General features: G+C 38.4%; 1 protein-coding gene across 2 annotated transcripts in view; it reads left to right on the top strand.

Moving 5' to 3' along the window:
* The first annotated feature begins 143 nt into the window (after window positions 1-143).
* The window catches only part of GRK7 (G protein-coupled receptor kinase 7), a 41,889-nt gene continuing 20,659 nt past the window's right edge, over window positions 144-21,373 (top strand). For both annotated transcript variants that reach the window (XR_010833484.1, XM_013181510.3), the window contains exons 1-3: window positions 144-6,313; window positions 7,088-7,525; window positions 21,055-21,326. Coding sequence is in view for 1 of the 2 variants with exons in the window: in XM_013181510.3 (XP_013036964.1) it covers window positions 5,711-6,313; window positions 7,088-7,525; window positions 21,055-21,326 (1,313 nt within the window). In the remaining variant the exon portion in view is untranslated. The remainder of the gene's footprint in view (window positions 6,314-7,087; window positions 7,526-21,054; window positions 21,327-21,373) is intronic.

Below are 21,373 nucleotides of genomic sequence, written 5' to 3'. Positions count from 1 at the left end.
ACTTAAACATTTAAGATTAATAAGTTTCTCAGCAGATGCATTTCTATTTAGTTCTGTTTATTTTAAGTATATTTAAAGAGGTTTATCTTCATTGTATAAAGTAGTTCCAATGGCAGCGTTTGATTTTTGTCATCAAGCCTACATGCAGAGTTTACTGTGGTTGTGTTTAATACTTGTAATCTTCTTTTTAAAACGTTTTGAATGTTTTAAATACAGCAGACGATGTCTGTCTTAAAATTTAAATAACAGTAGTAATGAAGTGCCTATTGCAACTAGGTTGTTGTGGAGTATTTTGTCTTACCTTTTCTGTTTCTGAGAAGGATTCTCCCTAAAATGATGGGAAAAGACAACCATGATGGATATAGAGATGATTTTTTTATCTGTAGAAGTTAAACTAAGTTAAACTAAGAAGTTAAACTTCTTTACCACCTATTTTCTCTGCCAGAATTTGGTCCCAGGTTCCATTCTCTAAAACCTTTTAATTCTATCTTTTCCTACCAGATGACTTTTTCCTTCGTTTTGCTTGGGTTTATGGGACAATATGGAAAGTACCAAAGTAGTTTTCACCCTGCTGTCAGTTCACATGTCACATAGATGTCAATAAGAGCGAAGAATCTTCCTGCATGTGGGTTCAAACAGGTGTTAACACAAATGAGATACTAGGAAAGTTAATGTTGAATTGAAGCAGCTGATATTTGTGCATTTTTTCTTCTATCTGGGTAAATTCAGAGAAATTTTCAGAGTCTAAAAAAATAAAGCACAACCAGAGAAATCTTTGAAACAGATATGAATCCCTACAAAGTGTAGCTTGGAATGGGCCCCTGGAGACCAGGTGGTTTGATCTGCTGCTGAAGGCTGGGCCTTAGACTGGACTGTCCAGGGCCCTGTCAAGATACATCTTGTAGCTTTTCCCCAGTTTCTTGGCAAACTATTCCAGTGTTTAGTTGTTCTCACAGCAAATCTTCTGTATATCCAGATTAATATGTCCGTGAAGCAGCTGGTGCTCACTGCCTGTCATGCTGCCACCATGTATCGCTCTAAAGAAAGTACCTCTGTCTTCTCTATAACTACTTGTTAGTGGTGTTTGTTTAGTATTGGAAGGCTGCGACTGGATCCCTTCTCCCCTACTGTCTCCCCAGCCTTAGCTAGACTGAATATGCTGATTTTCTGCACACTGACTACATATGTCAAGTTCTGTAATCATCTTGGTGGCCCTTGCTGGACTGTGCGCATTTTTCAGTGTCTCTCTCAATTGGGGGAACAAAACCTGGACAATATTCCAGGTGAGGTATAATGGGTGATGAGTAGAGATTCCATCTCTCCCGCAAAGCATTTGGTTAATAAAGAGAAAATGAAACTATTTAATATAAGGAAAAGGTATCGCTTTTCTCAGTCCCTTTGATTTGATTCAGCTGTCATGTATTGGAATGACCAGATTTGTCATTCTAACGGGGGAAATTTAGAGAAATTTTCATTTCTATATTAACTTTCTATGTTATATATAGAAATATATTTCTAATATTTATTTATATTTCTAATATCTATTTCTATATTCTATTCCATTATATATATATATATGACATAATGGATATTTTCCACGTAAATGGCTAGTTTAAGAATGTGCGAAAATCGTAATGGGATAGTGGCAGGCATTAAAAGCAGACAACTCAAAAAGATGTCTGCAGTAATGTTAGATATAGCCCTTCAGGTATCTGTGTGAAATTTTGCTTTTCAGAACATTGCATGTTAAAATAAGATGCTTTTTGCAAGAATACAGTTCAGTAATTCTGTGAAGTATTGCTTTTCAATTAAATGCAGATGAATATAAACTGCTGTATTAAGATAGTTTAATGTACATTATTGGTTATGCAATGTGGTATTAGAAAGCTCATCATCATCATGCAGTTCAGGTGTAGTCATCCTGTTTCCTGCCTTTGCTTAAATAGACTTAAAATCAGCTCACAACATTTTTTTAAACTTACTAATCTTAAAGAAAATAACTGTAAACACTTACTCATTGACTTGTTATTACTGAGAAGAGCACGGAGGGTGGCAACTTCATTTTCTTAGTGGCTCTCAGTATGGCACAGAATTACAGAATGGTTTGGGTTGGAAGGGACCTCAAAGCCCACCCATTCCAACCCCCGCCAAGGGCAGGGACACCTCCCACCAGCCCAGGCTGCCCAAATCCCATCCAGCCCGGCCTTGGGCACTGCCAGGGATGGGGCATCCACAGCTGCTCTGGGCAGCCTGGGCCAGGGCCTCACCGCCCTCAGAGTAAAGAATTTCTTCCTAATGCCTAATCTAGATCTATCCTTTTTCAGTTTAAAGCTGTTACTCCTTGTCCTACCACTTCCTAATAGAGAGTCCCTCCCCAGCTTTCCTGTAGCCCCCTTTAGGCACTGGCAGGCCGCTGTAAGGTCTCCCCGCAGCCTTCTCTTCTCCAGGCTGAACAACCCCAACTCCCTCAGCCCGCCTCCATAGCAGAGGGGCTGCAGCCTCTGAGCATCCTTGCAGCCCTCCCCTGGACTCGCTCCAACAGCTCCATGTCCTTGTGCTGGGGCCCAGAGCTGGGGAGGGTCTCACAAGAGCAGAGCAGAGGGGGACAATCCCCTCCCCTGCTCTGATGGCCCTGCTGCTTTTGGTGCAGCCCAGGGTACGGGCAGCTTGCTGAGCTGCAAGCACACATTGCTGGCTCGTGTCGAGCTTCTCGTCAACCACCACCCCAAGGTCCTTCTCCTCAGGGCTGCTTTTGATCCTTTTGAGTTACCTTGACCTGTGCTGTTAACGTGAATAAATTGTTTTGTAGATGCAGTTTTATTGTAATGTTATTTTAATTTTAATGTTTTTAGTTTTAATGTATTTTGTAATGTTATTTTAATTTTAGGTTTTGTATAAGCTCTTCAGGACTAACATAAGTTGCTAAAATTCAGTTTGAAGATGCTCTTGTGAGTTTCAGTCAGCTGCTCGAAAGAATACTTTCATTTTGTCTTGTTCTTCTAAATCCTTTGGACAGATAATACTTTATTTTGTAGGATGCATATTTTAGTTTTGGGAAAAATATTTATATGCAGTATCAGGAATTTGTACGTGTTATATCCGATCTGGATGCTCTAAGCATTGGATAACAGATTCAGTGTCTCTGGCTAAGTTAATCTGTAACTACCTATGTACAGGCAAGCAGCTCAGCTGAGAGCGAACATGTGAGAAATAGATTATAGAATATCTTGTAGGGTAGTAAATAGAGGTTCACCTAGGGTATAGGGGAATTAATTTCAAGTCTTTGCATATTTTCTTTGCAATTTAGAGAAGATCAGCTTAGGTCTCAGTTTTGCTGTGAGCTTTGCACCAGACAGATGCCTATGCAAGATAAATTTCTCTTCTGCTCCAAATCCTACCTGGTGTTCCATTAGCACAGTTCTTAATAAGTACCCCTTTTTAGTCCTGAATTTTTTCACCTCTTGTACATGCAAAGTAAATCAGTTTTGCTTCTCACCCAAACATACTATTTTATGGGTTAGGTGACACTAACTTCAGTAGCCATTATCAACTCATAGATTAATGCCGATCTATTTTTTTCTGCTGTTTAATGCATGCCGGGCAGATTTGGATAACTCAGCAAATCTAGCTAGGGTTGTCTCTCAAAAGTGGCTGGAGTAATGAGTATGTGTCCAAAGATCATATTGTCACACTTAGCTTTTTTAGGAAGTTACCTTGTTTTACAGAAAGTGTTATGTTCTGTACAAATCAGGAACAATTCTAATGAATAGAGCAGAATGATGTTTTGAAGCTGTGAATGTGCCGTGTTTATGCAGGTACCGTAAACATTGAGTAATTTCTTGACTTGCTTAGATAAGATTCTATCACTAGCTGTATAGGCTTGAGTTCCCCCTTAGGGCCTCAGTCACCAGCACTTCGTACTGCTACTCGGAATTTGAGCTATGGTGGCATTTTGCTAAATTTGAAAAAGATGCTGCTGAATGTTAGGGCCTGAAATTAGGGCCTCCTCTCCTTTTTTTTCTGAGGCTGTTACGGGAATATGTTGCTGGGGACACCATTTTCAGAACTACAGGCACTTCTTCCTTTGACATTTCTGCAGTCTTCCTTCCTCTGCTGGCTGCATCATTCAGCCGTTTATGTAACCTTCTCGTGCCCCGTGCTTGCATTCACCTGCCTGAATTAGAGACTGCTGTAGCAAGCATGGCTTTCAGATGCTCTGCCATTAGAGCACACCACCTCCTCACACACGGTTTGCAATGGATGGGCCTGTCAGTCATCACTAGAAAAGCTCTCACGCACTCGGTAGAATATAACCATAAGTCATATGTCAAATGGATTCAATGCAGATGGGATTAAGCATATAAAAGCAAAATATTTCATACTAGTAGAGTGACAAAAAGCAACCAAGAAGGGCTTATCACTAACATTAAGGAGTCTGAGAAATGCCCATTGTTACTCCTAATGTTTAGCATTTGTGATTCAGCACTTCTACTTGTTTTGGTTAAGAGAGCAGGAGGAAAAAAAAGGAAACTGTCTTTGCATAGCTTGACCCAATTGCTACTGGAGAAATCATGGAGCTGCTTTACCTTTCCCATAGTATCTTACTTAAATAGGAACACCGTTTTCAGAGGCCAAACCGCATGACTCCACAGCAGAAGAGTGCTTAGCCTAGTGAGCACTGCATAGGATATTTATTATTTTGGAAAAAATGGGGCTCAGACTTCCTGGTAGGCAGCCCACTGAGTGAAGTCACGTGGATTTTTGGCTTCACTTGATTATAATTGGCTTTGTCCTGTTGTTGATGCTCAGCCATACACCGTTGCCACCTTGTCATCCTGCCGCTCATGGCCATAATACCAACTCAGCAGGGAAAATGAAGAGAGGCCACGGTATGGTATGGAAGTGTCTTGGCAAGATTTGGCCAGTCATTTGAAATGTGTTTTTCCTCTTCCTGTGGGCTGGAGCTGAGGTCAGAGCTCTGTGCTGTTTCATATGTAGGGATCATTATTTTTAGAGCAGCAGCAGTTCTTAGCCTCTGCGTGTAATCCGCTTTCTGTTCCTTCAGATGGAGCTGCGTGAGGTGTCAAGGTTTGCATGATGTATCTGTGGAGCTCAGAGTCACTGCTGTTGAGTATAACTTGAGTTTTGGAAGTGTGGATGCTCAAAGCACTGGGTAGCGTGAAAATTAAAAGCTCAATGACTGATGGTGTTCACCATGTCAAGAGCAAGGGAGGTAAGAAGCTGTTCTCTTACCTGTGAGCAGTGTGCCACTGGGACTGGCGAGTGCTTGTGGTACACACAGAAATTTTGCATGTTCTCAGCAGCCAGTGGCAGTGTGTACAGAGGGGTAACGGTACATTTAAAGGGTGTCAGGGCTCATTCATGAAACACCAACCGAACTGCATTTGTTTGGTGCTGCCAGTGAGAAGGTTTGCCTAGGGTGTCATCTCTCAGCTATAGATAGCAAACTCAAAGCTCCTTACAGAGAAACCTCTTACCAGTCACTTTCCACAAATGGTGCATGTACCCAAAGGTACTTAGTGAAAATCCTTGAGAGGTATTTAATGCAAAAGCAGTTAGTCTCTCTGGTGTGTTTCACAAGCCCCCACACACCACTGGCAGGGAGAGGTGCAGGGCAGCATCAGCACAGCACTTGGGCCAGTTCCTTGTTTTCTCTAACCAGGCTCTGCCACCCCAAGAGCTTGCCAAGATGTGTGACATGGGGGGGCTTGACAACCTGATTGCCAATACAGCCTATCTGCAGGCCAGGAAGAGTGGAGATGGAGACACCAAGGAGATGCAAAAGAGACGGAAGAGCCTCTCGCTGCCCAAGGTTGATCAGTGCGGAGAGGTTAGGCAGTCCATTGCTGCTGATTATGGGAGCATCTGTGAGCAGCAGCCCATCGGCAAGAGATTCTTCAGAGACTTCTTAGAGACAGTGCCGGAACATTTGGTAGCGAGGGACTTCCTGGATGAGGTGTCAAACTGGGAGTTGGCAGAGGACAATGTCAAGAGCAGTACCATGGAGAACATGATCACCAACTTTCTTAAGAGAGGCGCCAAAAACTATCTGGCTTTCATGAGCTCTGACTTGGTCAGCAAATGCCAGGCAGCCACTGAGAAAGACTATGAGAATGTTGTCCAGCTGGCCAAGGAGGAAACCAAACTCTTCCTTCAAGGCAAGCCTTTTCAGGACTTCCAGAGCAGCCCCTTCTATGACAAATTCCTCCAATGGAAAGTTTTTGAGAAGCAGCCAGTAACTGATAAATACTTCTATGAGTTCCGAGTGCTGGGCAAAGGTGGCTTCGGAGAGGTAAGAGCTGTTACCTTTACAAGTGTGGGTCATCCCTCCCCTCTCAAGACCAGCAGCTGGGTTTGCACAGGGAAACTTGGTGATAAATTAAGAAATCGTCTTAACAATTTGCAAAACTTGGTCATTCAGATTGTCCATTTCACAGAAATTAAACTCAGGTTGTTATCTATACTGTTAGATTGACTCAAGATGCCTGATAGTGAAGAATTACCCTAAAATTTTATGTTCTGTGTCTATACTAGTGAAGAAGTGGGCTTCTTCTATACAAAAGCTTGCACGGCCATCTATGTAGTTAATTATTAGTATGTTCCTTGGCACCATTTTGGCCTGTGCTAGCTCACATACTCCCAGATAACTCTTAGGCACAGTTTAGGGAATAGCACTGATCAAGATCTGTTCCCAAAAAAGCATGAATGAGGTTACCTTTTTTCAGAAGGAAGAGAGTTTAGCTATACATATACAAGCTGTATATGCCACTAATTCTCATGATCAGAGAATGGGTCCTTCTTCATGTTACTTAATAATACAGGTCTACTGTTGGAGTCCTCAGGATCTTTGCACAAGGCCCACCACACACTAGTTCTGAATAGAACTGATTCTGTGCTTGTTTATTCCTTATTTTCTCTGCTAATATACTCTGCCATGCAAGTTACCATTAGCAGCTACTAATAGGCATCTGTGTTTCCCCAGTTCCTGCCTATTACTGCCCTTGATATTCCATCTCTATGTGTAAAATTGCTTCCTTACCTTTCCTTCTGCATCTTGCTTTTCTAGGTTTGTGCCATCCAGGTGAAAAATACTGGCAAGATGTATGCCTGCAAGAAACTGGATAAGAAACGGTTGAAAAAGAAAGGTGGAGAGAAGATGGCACTACTGGAGAAAGAAATCCTGGAGAAGGTCAACAGCCCTTTCATAGTCACATTAGCTTATGCCTATGAGAGCAAAAGCCATCTGTGTCTTGTCATGAGCCTCATGAATGGAGGGGATCTGAAATACCACATCTACAACGTGGGAGAAAGGGGTTTAGAAATGAACAGGGTAATCTATTACTCAGCTCAGATCACCTGTGGGATTCTGCATCTCCATTCCATCAAGATCATATACCGCGACATGAAGCCAGAAAACGTCCTCCTGGATGATAACGGTAACTGCAGACTCTCTGATCTTGGATTGGCAGTGCAAGTAAAAGAGGGAAAAAACATCACTCAGAGGGTGAGTAGAAATTTATTGCACATGGGAAGTGGGAAAGGAAGCTGTTCTATTTCTAATGTATTATGAGTCCAAGACTTAATTCCTCAGGATTTGTTCTTTGCTAAAGACCTTACGTGGTCATTTCATTCTAAGAGACAGGTGGTAAGAAGATTTGGTTAATTAAGTCTCTGGTCACTATATTAGTAAAGCAACTTCTCTTACACAAAAACAGAAGAGTCAAGTTTGTCTATTGTTTCTCATAAGATTGAGTAATAGTGTGTAGCCTGGGATTTAACCAATGAATTGTTTGTATAATGAGCAGCAATTAAAGATATGACTCCTGCTGTTTTCAGTTTTTGTTCTTAGAAGAACATGGGTTCTTCCAGATTTCCCTTAGGTAACAGCACTGATTGTATTGTGGGTGTTCAGTCGTGCTGCGCGACAAATAATCATGAACCTTCCTCCTCCTACAAATTCATTCCTGAAAAAATAAGCAGACTTGATGAGAGTTTGAAAATGTGCATGCATGTGTGTATGTGTAGGAAGAAAGAGAAAGATAACTGGTTTTTGCTGTGTGAATTTCTGTGCTGCACCTTATCTGTGCCTGTGGCCGTCTCAATCCAGTTCTGTAATAATGTCATGAGGTTTCATAAGAAAATTGTATTCATGTCCCTTAAATATGAAAAGAGCATTTTTATCCCAAAGTGTTTGAAATAGACTGGAATGTGAAGAAATGGAAACCATGCTATAGTCTGGTCTAACATCATACTTCCCAAGTCTTTAAAGTTCTGTAAAAAATCATTAGATGAGAGATGCTAGAAAATTTTTATCATGCTTGAGGTACACACATCTTTTGATGTTGTCATGTAATACAGTAATTTGTACTCTGAAGAGTGCGTTTTCTACTGACAATTAAAAAAAACGTTATGATTATTGTTAGTTCTTAGTAATAGAAAATACAGAAACCGGTGTTTTATATCATAGATTTAAAAATGAGACTGCATTGTTTCAGAGCTGAAAATACAGTTTCTCTGATAGCTAAGGCAGATTTTTAAATAGAAATTATGTGAAATGGAAATGTTGTTTTGTTTGTGAAATTAGCGTTTTGATCAGTGAGCCCAAAGTATATATAATCTATAAACCTTACTATGTTTTGCAAGTCAGATGCATGCATTTATTATGATCGGAAAAATAATTCTGTCCAAGGGCAGTTTTTGTCACTAGCAAATATGTGGCGTTTGGTAAAAGAAAAAAATGGAAGAGGATATTGATAAATGTATAACGTCTTCTATTTATTACTGTAGAATCTCAAAAGCAATAGTGGGCAATGTAGCTGTTCCTCCTTGCTTTCAATGATAATGTCATTAAGTTGCTATAATGATTTTTCTTCTGCTTCTGGTCTCTGTTTTAATAGCAGTATTCACCCTTATATGGGAGCTTTTATTGGAGTCTAAACTGCAGTGACTGTAGTATCTTATAAGGAATTTCTGTTAAACGCAGTTTTATTTTCTTCATATGAGAATTTGAAATAGGAGAAAGGCTATGATGACGTTATTTTTCGTTTTGTGTTATAATTATGAGGGAGTTGAATAATTATGAAAACTGCTACTAAAAAATATGAGCTAGATATTACTAATATTTATAGTAATGTAAGAAGCAATAAAAAGAACTTTACAACATTTGATTCATGTAATAAAAACAGTGCTGTTAAATTAACTTTTGTATACTAATCACAGTTACATTCTGACTTAAAATTGCCAGAAATTTTATATCATAGCAAGTTTTTTGCATATGACTATAAAATTCTTAGTTAAAAAGCTTAAGAGAAGATACTTGTATAGGCCTATATTTTAACACAAAAAGATTTATGGATCTAAGACAGATTTATGAAATATAATCAGTTGTACCATTTTGTGGACTCGGTTTTATAAGGGCAATTTTAGAAGCTAAAGGCAAAGATCTATTTCCCCAGACCAAATCTGTATTTTACTGTATATGTGACCGAAGTGCCTAACATCAAAGCTGATTCCAGACTTTGGATGATAGTCTGAAATGATGATTTAAGGCTAACAAATTTCAGTCAGTAATTATTAAGAAAATGCTACTGATCTACGATATAAACCCTTTTAATTTAAATTTATTTATTCATTTGCAAAGTATCTTCTGTTTTGATGGGCGGTTGTAATACCCTGAGCTTCATTCATCCTCCAGCACTTAAAAGCAGTTCTGACTTTAAAGCCTCGTAACCCTCTTTTACGAGACTTTTTTTTTTCAATATCGTGCTTAAAATACTGTTCTATTGCACTAGGAGAATGAAATCTAACTCTGCTTTAACCATATTCATAAATCATTCTGCTGCCTCAAAGTAGTTACCTAATATCACCTGTACAATACAAAACCATGGCTTAGCAGTCTAGTATGGCTGATGGTCATATGTTTTCATCTGTTCAGATAAATTTAACTTAGCCAGCCATATACATCTTAATGAAGTTTTATGATTACTTGTTAAGTAGAAGGTAGAATTAAAAAAAAAATAAAAATAAAAAGGGCGTCTATTGCGGTCTTTCTGTGAGGTGATATATTAAAAAATAAGTTGGTTTTTTTTGTCTGTTTAATGAAATCTTGTGAGTTTTAGTTGTTTGAGCTTTTTATTTCTTACTTTTAATCTTAGAAATTTCAGTAGCATCAACTTGTTTTGCTGAAGTACTGTTCCAGGGGGAAAAAAAAAAAAGTAATGTGCTTTCTGGATCATATTTTAATAGCTTATTCCCACTGAACAGATTTCTACAATGCAAGACACCCTTATATTCAATAAGACTACTTTTGTTAAGAGATTGTATTCATTCTGAGTATGGATATCTTGCTCTAGTCTCTGACACTTAAATGAAGAAGCAGAATGGTGCCTTTAAAAAAAATGGAGAAATTCCTGTTTTTTGCAGGTGAGAGCTAAATAGATGCTAAAACTAAATTAAAATAACTAATGTTTTTCAGCAGCTGTCTACAAACCTTTCTCCCGCAGTGATTCAGGTTTTTCTTCCTGAGTGCTAATCTTTTCATAATATTTCTAGTTCTTCAGTCCTTAACTGAATCTTTCTTGTAAATAAGCAAAGTAAAACAGAAGACTTGCATACCTTTAATGTATCAGCAGGAGCCAAGTAAATGGTCACATGAGCTATTTTTCTTCTTTCTTGATTACTCTGAAAAATAGTTAGTGACCTATGCTCTTTGTATACTGTCTGTAGAAGTTCGTATCATAATAAAAGGCATTATAAATGCAACATTAACCAGGTGCATTTATTTGGGTAAAAACCTTGTGTGGGTTTTATTTATAATTTATTCAAAGATATAAATGAGAAAACAAAGTAAGTTTTCTAGTAACTACATTTTCTTATATCTTCATTTCTGAATAGTCTTCTCTTTTACAAAGTTAAGTTGGGGAAAAATAAAAGTCTTTTAATACTTTTCTAACCTGAATCAGCAAAAATCTGAGATTTTGTCAGTATATTTTTATCTACTTGAAGAAGTCACCTGGGATTTTACAAAGATCTGAGCACCTGGCTTCAATTGAGTCCACTGTAGTTAAGTACCCAGAGAATATTTTTAGAAATCTTAAGTACATACATTTGAAATAATCCTGTTCTTCTTTGTAGGTGTCTCATAAACTTCCTTGTATTTAGTTTGTTATAGATGTCTCATAAAATGAATATACAGATGGTTCTCTGAAATTGGGACTCAACCAATCCAAGTTGATTTATAACAGCAGCACGCTGTAATTCTTCATGAATTTTTCTCCTTTACATGTTTTTTTAAAGAGAGGCAAAAAGTTCAGTACTGTATGCAAGTCAGATAGATGAAATCAAATGTACTTGCTTGTAATTTACTAAATTTTCAGGGAGGCTTTGCAGAACCCTCTGAAATGCCTTGATTACATAGTTTTAAATCAGGTAATTTATGTATCTGTCTAAATACGGAGTAGACATCTGATCTTAGGTACCTGCTTAGAAAGTGTTCATGTGTTTGACTGTAACTAAGCTGGTATGAAAATACCTCTTCATCGTAATTAGTGAAACAAAGCAACAGTTTTCTGTTGTCTTTGTCCTTTTCTGTCTTTGTTATTTGCTATATATTAAGAAGTAGAAAGATCATGTAATGACTTTCATTGTTCCTTATGCAGGGTTATATCGTATATAATATGTGAATTTATCTGAACATTTTCTATACTCCATTAGAGATTTCAAAAAAACACAATATGTACATGCATTCTGAAAATTTTGTACACCTCTCATGAGTGTACAAGCCAATAAAGGCAAATTTGCTCCACTTTCAAAGCATCCAAAGATTCTTAGCATTTCCTGTATAAATACACACCATCAATCTATCAGCTGGAGGATGCATAAATCCCCTTTGTAAATCTTGTTAGGTGATTAAATTATCACGTGGCACAAGTGGTAGGCTAGTTAGTGAGTTCCTGTTTTAGACATTTTCAAGTTTTCAGTGAAAACTTCAGTGAAACTTTAATATGTATGTGTTGTTTACCAGCCAAACATTGTATTCTTTATGCATTAAACGGTTTCTTGAATTCTAGATGGGTGACTTCGATATGGTCTTCTTACAAAGTAATGTCTGTTTATGCTGCAGAAAAAGTATTTTGCAGATTATAATTTTAAACTTACATAATTGAACAAGTATTTCTAGTATCCTGTAAGTGTTGTCACAATATATACTCTGGGGAATATTTGTGTCCTCTATATCAATTGTCTGTAAGGGCAATAAATAAAAATGCCCTACTTACCAAAACGAAAGTTTTGAAAGATTTTATTGGATACCTAGCCTTAGTTTTTTTCCTCTCTTCTCAACAGCTAAAGCAGCTAGTAGAAACATGTTCTGGCTCTCCATGTGAATGGCAACGATACTGTCTTGAACACATATAGGCAGTTGTGAATCACTTGATACAGTATTAATCACAGTGCTTAAAAACCTGATTTAACTAAGGTGTGCTGATTTGTATTTGTGAAGTGCTAGCTGGTTTTAGAATGGAGAAATTGGAAAAAAAAATACATACATTGGAACAGTAATGATCTTGAAAACAAAAAAATAGAGGGCAATTGAAAGTTGCTTAAAATGTTTTTTCTTCATGAAACAAACATGGATTATATGAGACTTTCTCATGATACGTACATATACCTCTGCAATCTACCTAGAAGTGTGTATATGCACACTTAGGCAAAGTTCTTACTGACATCTCTGGAAACATAAACAAACACTTTGCCAGTGATAATAAAGTTATTCAGGAGTTCAGGAAATATCATCATGACTCTTCATATAAATATGCCTGTAGCATCTCTTCTGATGTGTTGATCATACCATGTATAAAGCTGGATTGTGTCTTAAAATTACTCCCTTTTTTATGTTGATATTCTCTATTTTCTCGTGTTGAAACAGGCAACAAGGAGAAACTGAGTCTTCAAAGTTGGCTTTTGCATAGATGAAATGATTTGTTTAGTTATGTACTAACTTGACTACCATATGCAGGTCATCAGTGCTAATGCACATCTTCAAACCTCTAAGCTTTCTCTGGTCTGAGAAACTGTAATGTATGTAGGGTGGATATTAAGGTGTGCTTTTTTTCCAATATGAGCAGGAACATGTATTTAAGAGCTTGCTAATTGCTTATGATAGATTCTGGAACTAGTTCTTTTTGCATATGACAACAATGAGAAATCTCCATCTGTTATGCCAAGTTTCTCTACTTGAACAGTTTGACCTGGCATGCTTTTTCTTGAGGTCTCTACAACTTTTTCTCGTTGTGTAACTTGAAGTTCACTTGTGTGAGTCAAATGTTCTTGCCCTTATCCAAAGGAGGGATAGTACTTTGTCACTTTTCTCATAGGTATTCTCAGGAAATAATGTTCTTCTGTGTAGTACCCTCATATCTTCAGTATATTCAGTTGTTGGGGACTCGATGCCATTTTTTTTTCCAGAAGTCAGTGCATATGTGCTGTTTATTTTGGGAAGGGCTTTCTGCCATTAATGGGTATGGGTTTTGTGCAAGGCGACTGGTGCATTTAAGTTATGAAGTACTTTGTCGAGCCAGAAAGCTTGAGTATTGAAAAAAAAAATGTGAAAAATAAAACAATAAAAATATTATTGTAGTATTTGTGAAAGTGCATTCATCTCTTCAGAGGTTTCAGGCATCCTCACAGTTTTCCTGTGCTGTGTTTTATATATTTGAAGGACATGATAATATTTTTATAGGAAAAACATGTTTTGGTTAAAATCTTACTCAAAATGTCCTTTTGCCCTCCTGTATGTTTGTTTATTATAAGATCCTATTTCTTAGGAAAACAGAAGGAAATCTATTTAGATGTTCCTGAAACTTGCAGCTTAATTTCAAGACAGTTGAGAAATGGGGAGAAGGGTTCAGACCTGTGAAATCAAAAATAACTAAGCGAGCTATTCTGCAGTTAACCGCTGGTCATTATCACATTGCATTTTTATTCGATAAGGTTCTGTAAAAATGTATTCTTCCTTTGCGCTTAGAAAAATGACAGCTCTTCATTTGCTCAGAAATAGTTACTAGTGGGACTTTGTTCTTCAAAAATTTGATAATCACAGTTGTGATGAAGTGCATCATAATGACAGGTATTTTGCATTTTTTCTGTCTGAAACATATACTTTGCGGAATGAAAACTTATCCACTATGACTACCATGATCACTTGAGCGTGAATGGAGCAAAAATAATTTTGTGAGATCTTTCTACCTCCTGCAGTTTTGCAGGTGGCTGAAAGGATATTGTAGTCATGTAAAATGACAAGAATGCAATGTGTCCCAACCCAGTACTTAGCCTGCACAGGGCTTGCAACCTGCCAGAAACGTTTTTCTTGTCTGGAAAAAGTTACTGGGGTCCTTTAAAGACACAGCATCAGGGCTCTTTGCATGACTTTTAACCTTGTTCTTCATTCAGTTTCATCTGATGGTTAATGTGTGCTGTAGCATGTTCCATGAAAAAGCAAGAGGTAAGATTCCTTATAAAGTTCCTAGAGCTGAGTAGAAAGTTAATTAAGCTCTTAGAAGATGAAAATGCCACGTAAGTGCTAAATATTACTGTTTAGTTCCTTTGTCTTTTGTTACAAAAAATTCTTTCTGGAATGTTCTCTTTAAGTAAATCATCTAATGGGTCACTCATTGATTTAACGTTGTCAATAATGTGTATTTTATTGGATAAGAAATACAGTATTTAGCTGATGATGTAATTCTTTGAGCTGTTGATTTGACAGCTTTGCAGAAACTGTAAGCTGCAGGTTGGTGAGGGATGTAGTACTTCTACTCGTATTGGACCACACGTACAATTCCAGTTACTGTGGTGAATAGTTTCTCATAACAGACGTATAGTGACGTTTTCAAGAAGACAGCTTCTAGAATACAGATACAAGCAAGTAGAAACTACAGGCTCAGTTTTGCTCCTTGTTCAAGTTGAAAATCTGCTAGTGGAAGGCAGTAGCAAGCAGGTTCAAAATACATGGAGTGGTTCTTAACACAGTGTAGGTAGGTTGCAGGGCTCTTCTGGTAAAGATCTTGTAGAGTCTAAGAATTTATCTAGGTTCAAGGGGAGAATGGACAATTGATGGAAGAGAACGTTGTTGAGAGAACCCGTATCTGTCTCTGGAAGCCCTTGACGTGCAAACAACTGGAGGCTAGGAAAATACTAGAGGTATCAGTGTGCACGCCATCCTCTTGCGCTTGTCCCCACGCATCCAGCTTTGGCCAATTCACATACAGTTAACTGGCTGTGTGGGCCTCGGTCTGACGCAGCCAGTAGTTGTCTTCCTGGACTTATCTGTGTAAGAATAGTACCTTCAACTTTAGTCTTAATCCTGAAGTACAAGGTGGTTGAAATCCTGTGGGTTTCATGACAGGAACCGTCCAGGCCTCACCGTTTGCTCGGCTTAACCTGCAGCGGCTGTGCTGGCGTTGGGCTGCCGTTACCCTTCTCACAGGAGTATGCCACGCAGTCCTGTGCCTTCAGTCATGCTGGCTCTGAACATGGAGCTTCTCTTTTATGTCCTGTTTTTGAGAAAGCCACCTACGTATTGTATTATATTAGTATGCATTTTGAAGAGCTTCATAAAATATATAGAGCTAAGAGTACATGGAAAATGTTCTCCTTTTATTAATATTGCTTATAGAATATTCAACAATCATTAAAAAATAAAACCATAAGCATCTCTGAAGTGCAGTATTGTTCCCACATTACAGATGGAAAATGTTTAGGAGAAACTGAAGAAGAAACAAAGCATTGCACAAAATCAAAAGTAAAATCATGTTACAGGAATGCTAAAGAAGCCTGGTAATTCTTGTGTACTAATTGTGTAGTTATGAGTCAGTAGCAAGTGTTGTGCGTGTCCTATGTGCTCAATCCCTATAACATCTGGTTGCTGGAACATCTATAAATGCATATTTCTTCTGATGACACTTCACCAAGATAGGGTTGTGAATGGGTTCTCCAAGGGGGATCTGAAGCAAAGATAGTTATTTATGTGTGATCACGCAGGGAGTCGTGGGGAGATGCTCTTGAGTCCAAAGTTCCAGTCATTGCCCAGTGACTGGACTAGCCTTCCTCAAGTCATTTATCTCTTTCATTTCCACAGAGCGTGGATCTAAACTGAAGAATATGCTCACTACTTCAGTATGGGACTTTGATCCCAGAGGTAGATTTAGTTTCCTTTTTTCTAATATAGCAGAAATCTGTTTTTGTCCCTTTTTGCTTTTAGCTGTAGGCTTTTTGTTAAGACAGACAGCTTTCCCCGTTAAAATGGTGTCCCTCTGTGAAAATGAAAAAACCTTCAGTGGTGAATTTTGCGTAAGCCTGTGGGATTGAGGAGCTCCTAAGCTCCTATACAGTGTGTTGTTATCTTCTCCTGGTACTCTGGGCAGTCCTCTTTGTGTTCTGAACCAGTAGCCCATCAATTTATCCAAATGTCTTTTCCCTTCTAACCAAAGTGAAGTCTTTCCCTTTGCTGAGCATTAATGGTATGCTGAGATCTTTGCTCTGTGAGTCATTTCAAGGGTACAGTTTGTGCTAATTAGATTTGACTTGATCTTCTTCTAAAATACAGTTGCCTACTCATTTGGTCAACTGGCTTGTTGCTGTGTGAACATGTGGAACTGTAGGTCTGTGTGACTGATTTAAGTTACGCTCCATTTCTCCTCACAGGGGCTCTCGGGATAAAAATGAATGTTGTAACGTGAGTGACAGAGGAAGATCCGTTGCTCTCCTCTGCATCTAGGGCCTGTTCAGTTGTGTGCAGGGAAGTTTTTGTGCTCTATTACTGCATTCCTCCAGGGTCTCTTCAGGCCCTTGCTGCAGGAGTGGAGGAACAGCTGGAGGAGAGAACAAAGCAGTCAATGGCACCCCTCGGAGGAAGGACAGACCGAGCCCCAGGAAACAGCTGATAGAGCTAAACTCAGCTTGTTTTTTTTCCTCTGTTCAACAGTTCTTGTGCCATGGCAAACAAAGGATAGACATTCTGATTTGCTTTACTGTTTGGTTTGCGATATCAATTGAGTTTGTTTTGCAGAGATCTGTGGGAAAAGCTAGAGGGATCTAAATCCAATTTCTCCCCATTTGTCTGTTCCTGTGATAAAGAAAACTCCGGACAGTTCTGTTTCTTTCTCCGCTGTATTTGTTGAGAAGCTGGGATAACGATGTTGTTCAAAGTACTTTCTCTTCTCAGGGCAGTGGTGTGAACAGGCTTTATGAACGTGAGTTACTCTGCGCACTGCGCTCTGCTGAGGGTAGCTGTGTGCCAAGGGCCCTTGACTGTGCTGGGAACTGAGTGCACTTAGTGCTTCTCCGGATCACATCTTGTATTATTAAAAGATTATAATTATGTGGCCTTTAGAAATTTTGTACAGAATCACATTTCGCTGAAGAGACATTTGTATCCTTTCAGATGATTCATTGCTACTATGCCCTGTCAAACCACACTCAAAGCAACAATTCCACTTAGCAGAAGTTCTTTGCTAATGTATCCAAGGACAGCATTCGGGCATTACATTTGAGATGATTGTTGAAAACTTGTATTTTGCGTAAGAAAATGAAGAGAGAAGTAGATCATTTAACCCATTTTCAAAAGCAAGTCAATTAAAATTTATTTAACAGAAATGTAATTAATATTTTTGTATTTCAAACAGCATGTGCAAATAAGGCATTCTGCTTACCATCACAAAAGATAGTATTAGATGTAGAGCAAGCAGGAAATGGACAGTGGGGCACTGGCTAAACTTGGAAAAGTTGTGTTGCTTTGCAGTGCTACACGATTTCTGCCCTCTGTGGAAAAGTTGGGGTAATATAACAGTCTTTGGCTCCTAGTGAGAGCTGAGAATAAGCTGAGAATATGCTTCTGTCTTACCTGCCTAAATAAACCTTTCTTGCATCATTGAGGCTCTTTCATGTTGCCACAGGCTCTCTTTTCCTTGAAAGGTGGTATGATTTTTTAACTCTCCAAAGATACAATTAAGTCTTCATATGAAAGATACATGTTCTTCCAGTTCCAGGGGTTGAATGATTTTCTTTCTGATTTCCCTGTTCTATCTTTAAATGCTTAGGGTTTTATCATCTTTTTTTCCCAAATGAAATATTTTGCCAAGCTCCATATGTTGAAATAGGTGTAAAAGACTAAAATTTAAACTCTTTTCTTCCTTTTTTCACGTTACTGTTTTGATTAAAAAAAAAAAAATGCTGAGGATTGTATTTCTTCCCCTGCTTGCTTATGTGTTTCTTCCCACTTACACATCACTGTTGACTACTTGTGAAATGTGTTTGTATCTGTTATCAAATGATAATGTTTAGGTGGGTTTTTTGAGTCTCAGGGGTTATGAGATTAGATTAGATTCCTGTTTCTCAACCTGTTCCTTCATTATTAATCTTGGGATTAATAAGAATCTTCAGGATTGAGAGAGATTCGTTTTAAATTTGGGTTCAAGTTTTGATGAATTTTCATGAGAAAAACAGCTCATTTGGGATGGTTTGACATATCAGAGGAACAATACATGTTTCTAGACTTTTCTCAAATTGAGCTGGATCAGTGCAGTAACAGTTCAAAAGATTTCAGTGCTACTAATTGAGAATTTTAAAGTTTATTTCTCATTCACACTCTAACCCCATCCACCATCTTTTACTTCAGTCTGAAGAAAAGCTTTTGTTGATCCATCTCTGTTTTCTATTATGTTGTCATGAAGTCTTTTTGGTCTGTACTTACGGTCTTGTTTTCTCTGTTCATGAGTAATGAGTACCATGTCAAAGTATGGTTTTCTGTATAGCGTGACTTACTGAAGGCTATGTGGAAGATGCATATGGAAGAGACAGATCTTATTTGCAACTGTTTCTTCTGAAGAAAAAACAATTATGGAAGAAACAAGTGGAGGAAATAGCCTGGAAGGGAACTCCCATGAGACACATTAATGATCACAGAATGACACTCTGACTTTTCCATGTTAGAATTATCCAGTTCCCGTATGGTGATGCTAAACTGCAGCAAAGTAATGTCTTACCAAAAAGACCTTACTGTGCTGTTGTCAGGGCACATTTTGATAATGACATGACTCATCAGTTCTTCAAGGCATTAGTGCCCTAAATCAGCTCCATCTCAGTAAAACTAAGAATGCTTATTGCTTCCCAGAAAGAGAAGCTGAAAATATTCCAGAAGCCTAAGAAGTGTCTGTTCTCTAACCCAGAATGAGCTCTGTGTCCATCCTTTTGTACCAAAATTTCTCTGCTGCTTTCAGCCCCTCCTTTCCCTTCCAGGTTTCATGCTCTTCAGAGGCCGGATGGATCTGGGTTCTGCAGGCTGTGTTTGAGCACTTGCCATACAGAAAGGGGACAAAATAATCACACATGAAAATGTAGTACTGTCAGGGTATCTCTCAATATTAACTTAGAGGAACCCAGAGCAAACTGTATAAATTGCCTGAGGAAAGATACCAGCTGCTGTAGTGCCTGATATGGTTCCTTTGAACTTCTGTAGCTTTACTGAGGAGGTGTTGGTTCACTTTTAACCCTTTCTTTTGCTCTCAACCTGGCTGATATATCTATTTTTTTCTCATTTTACTTTTATTTATCAACCAAATGGTGGATTTTACTTTAGAACCCTAAAAAGCAGAAAAACTAACTGGATTTAATTTTGTGTTGTTTAGGCTTGTGTTGTAATTGATGTTGTGATGTTACCTCCTGCACGTATTGTTTCCAGTAGAGTATACGCCATGTACTGGCATGGCGTATAAACTTTATAGGGAGACCTGAGTTATAAACTAAAATTCAACTGTTGAACATTTTTTTTTTCCAAACATAATTTGCCCATATAAACTCCAGTTTTTGTTACCCCTTTCTCACTCTGTTTTGCTTCAAAATGAATCCCTTATTAACGATGTTGTAGTGGCGGTAACGATGACCATCTTGAGTAAATTTGGGGGAATTGTATTTCCATTTTAAATCACAATCCTACTAATTCATTAGTCCCAGTATTTCAAACAGATATGACAGGAGTTCAAGTAACTTCTGACATAGTGATCGCTGTTATCTGAATCTGGTACATACATGGAATAAGGCATTGCATCAGATACGTCAGGAAATACTGGGTCAGCCGAGAAGATGCTTTGATCGAAATCTCACATCCCGAGTGATGTAACTGCAGCAGAAAGCATATAGAGAGGTTGACTTGCTCTCATTCCTCCCAGGTAGATCAGCTTACTAGAGAGGCAGCAGGAACTGGTTTGAATACTGTGGAGTCTGTCCCCCAGCTGGGAACGTGCCAGGCCCAGGCTTGGGAAGAAACAGACAAATTCCCCTCTCCAAGAGTGGTCACCACTTTTGGAGAAGGCTCGATTGTTCCTATACTTTATTTAGAGAGCATTTTCCAGTCAAGCCATGTGAACTAGCTCTTTCACCTAAATGTAAGTAATTTACTAATTATGATTTTCTTTGGTTTACTTCATACAGTGGTTTTTCTTGGCCCTTGCTGGTCATAACTTCTTGCAGAAGCCAGCAGGGAGTGCGGGTGAGAACTTCCTATCGCAGCTCAGCTACCGGCTCCACGAGAATTTTCTCACTGGCAGCAAACCCTTGTTGGAGCAGAGTTATAACCACTGAACAGGGAGGGGGCAGATGATTGTCTGATTTTTGACCTTTTTCAGTCGTTTCAAAATGATTGCTAGCTGTGTTTACAAGAAAAAGGGTAGCAACACTCTTCAGCAGGAAGAATGTTAATATGAAAGAAAAAAAGAAAGATAAAGACTAATATAAAAAGAAACCACTCTTAGGCAGAAATTGCATAGGCATTTCACCTTGAAGAGCATATTTAACACAGTTTTTCCATATGCTAAGATGTTTAAAGGCAGAAGTCCATATGCTAAAATATTGTTATACCCCGGTTTCTAGATAAAAATTATGTCAATCGTATTACTGATGTTTTTGAAGAATTATAGACTAGTCTGTTTAATTTTATGTATTTCATTATTGACTTTGTATAGTAAATCTCTCTGTTCGCTATAGGCTGGGACAAATGGTTATATGGCTCCGGAAATCCTGAAGGAAGAAAATTACAGCTATCCTGTGGACTGGTTTGCTATGGGATGTAGTATTTATGAGATGATTGCTGGGCGAACACCATTCAAGGATTTCAAAGAAAAGGTCGGTAAGGATGAGGTTAAAAGAAGAACTCTGGAAGATGAGGTGAAATTTGAACATGCCAGCTTTACAGAGGAAGCAAAAGATATTTGCCGACTGTTTTTGGCTAAGAAAACAGAGGATCGTTTAGGAAGCAGGTATGCCTTACTTCTCAGACTTGAAAAGAGCCAGATGAATGCTGCAA

Source organism: Anser cygnoides, chromosome 9 (genome assembly GCF_040182565.1).
Source record: "Anser cygnoides isolate HZ-2024a breed goose chromosome 9, Taihu_goose_T2T_genome, whole genome shotgun sequence".
NCBI lineage: Eukaryota > Metazoa > Chordata > Aves > Anseriformes > Anatidae > Anser > Anser cygnoides.
The sequence above is the reverse complement of the archived record's forward strand: the minus strand, read 5'-3'. Positions and strand labels throughout refer to the sequence as shown.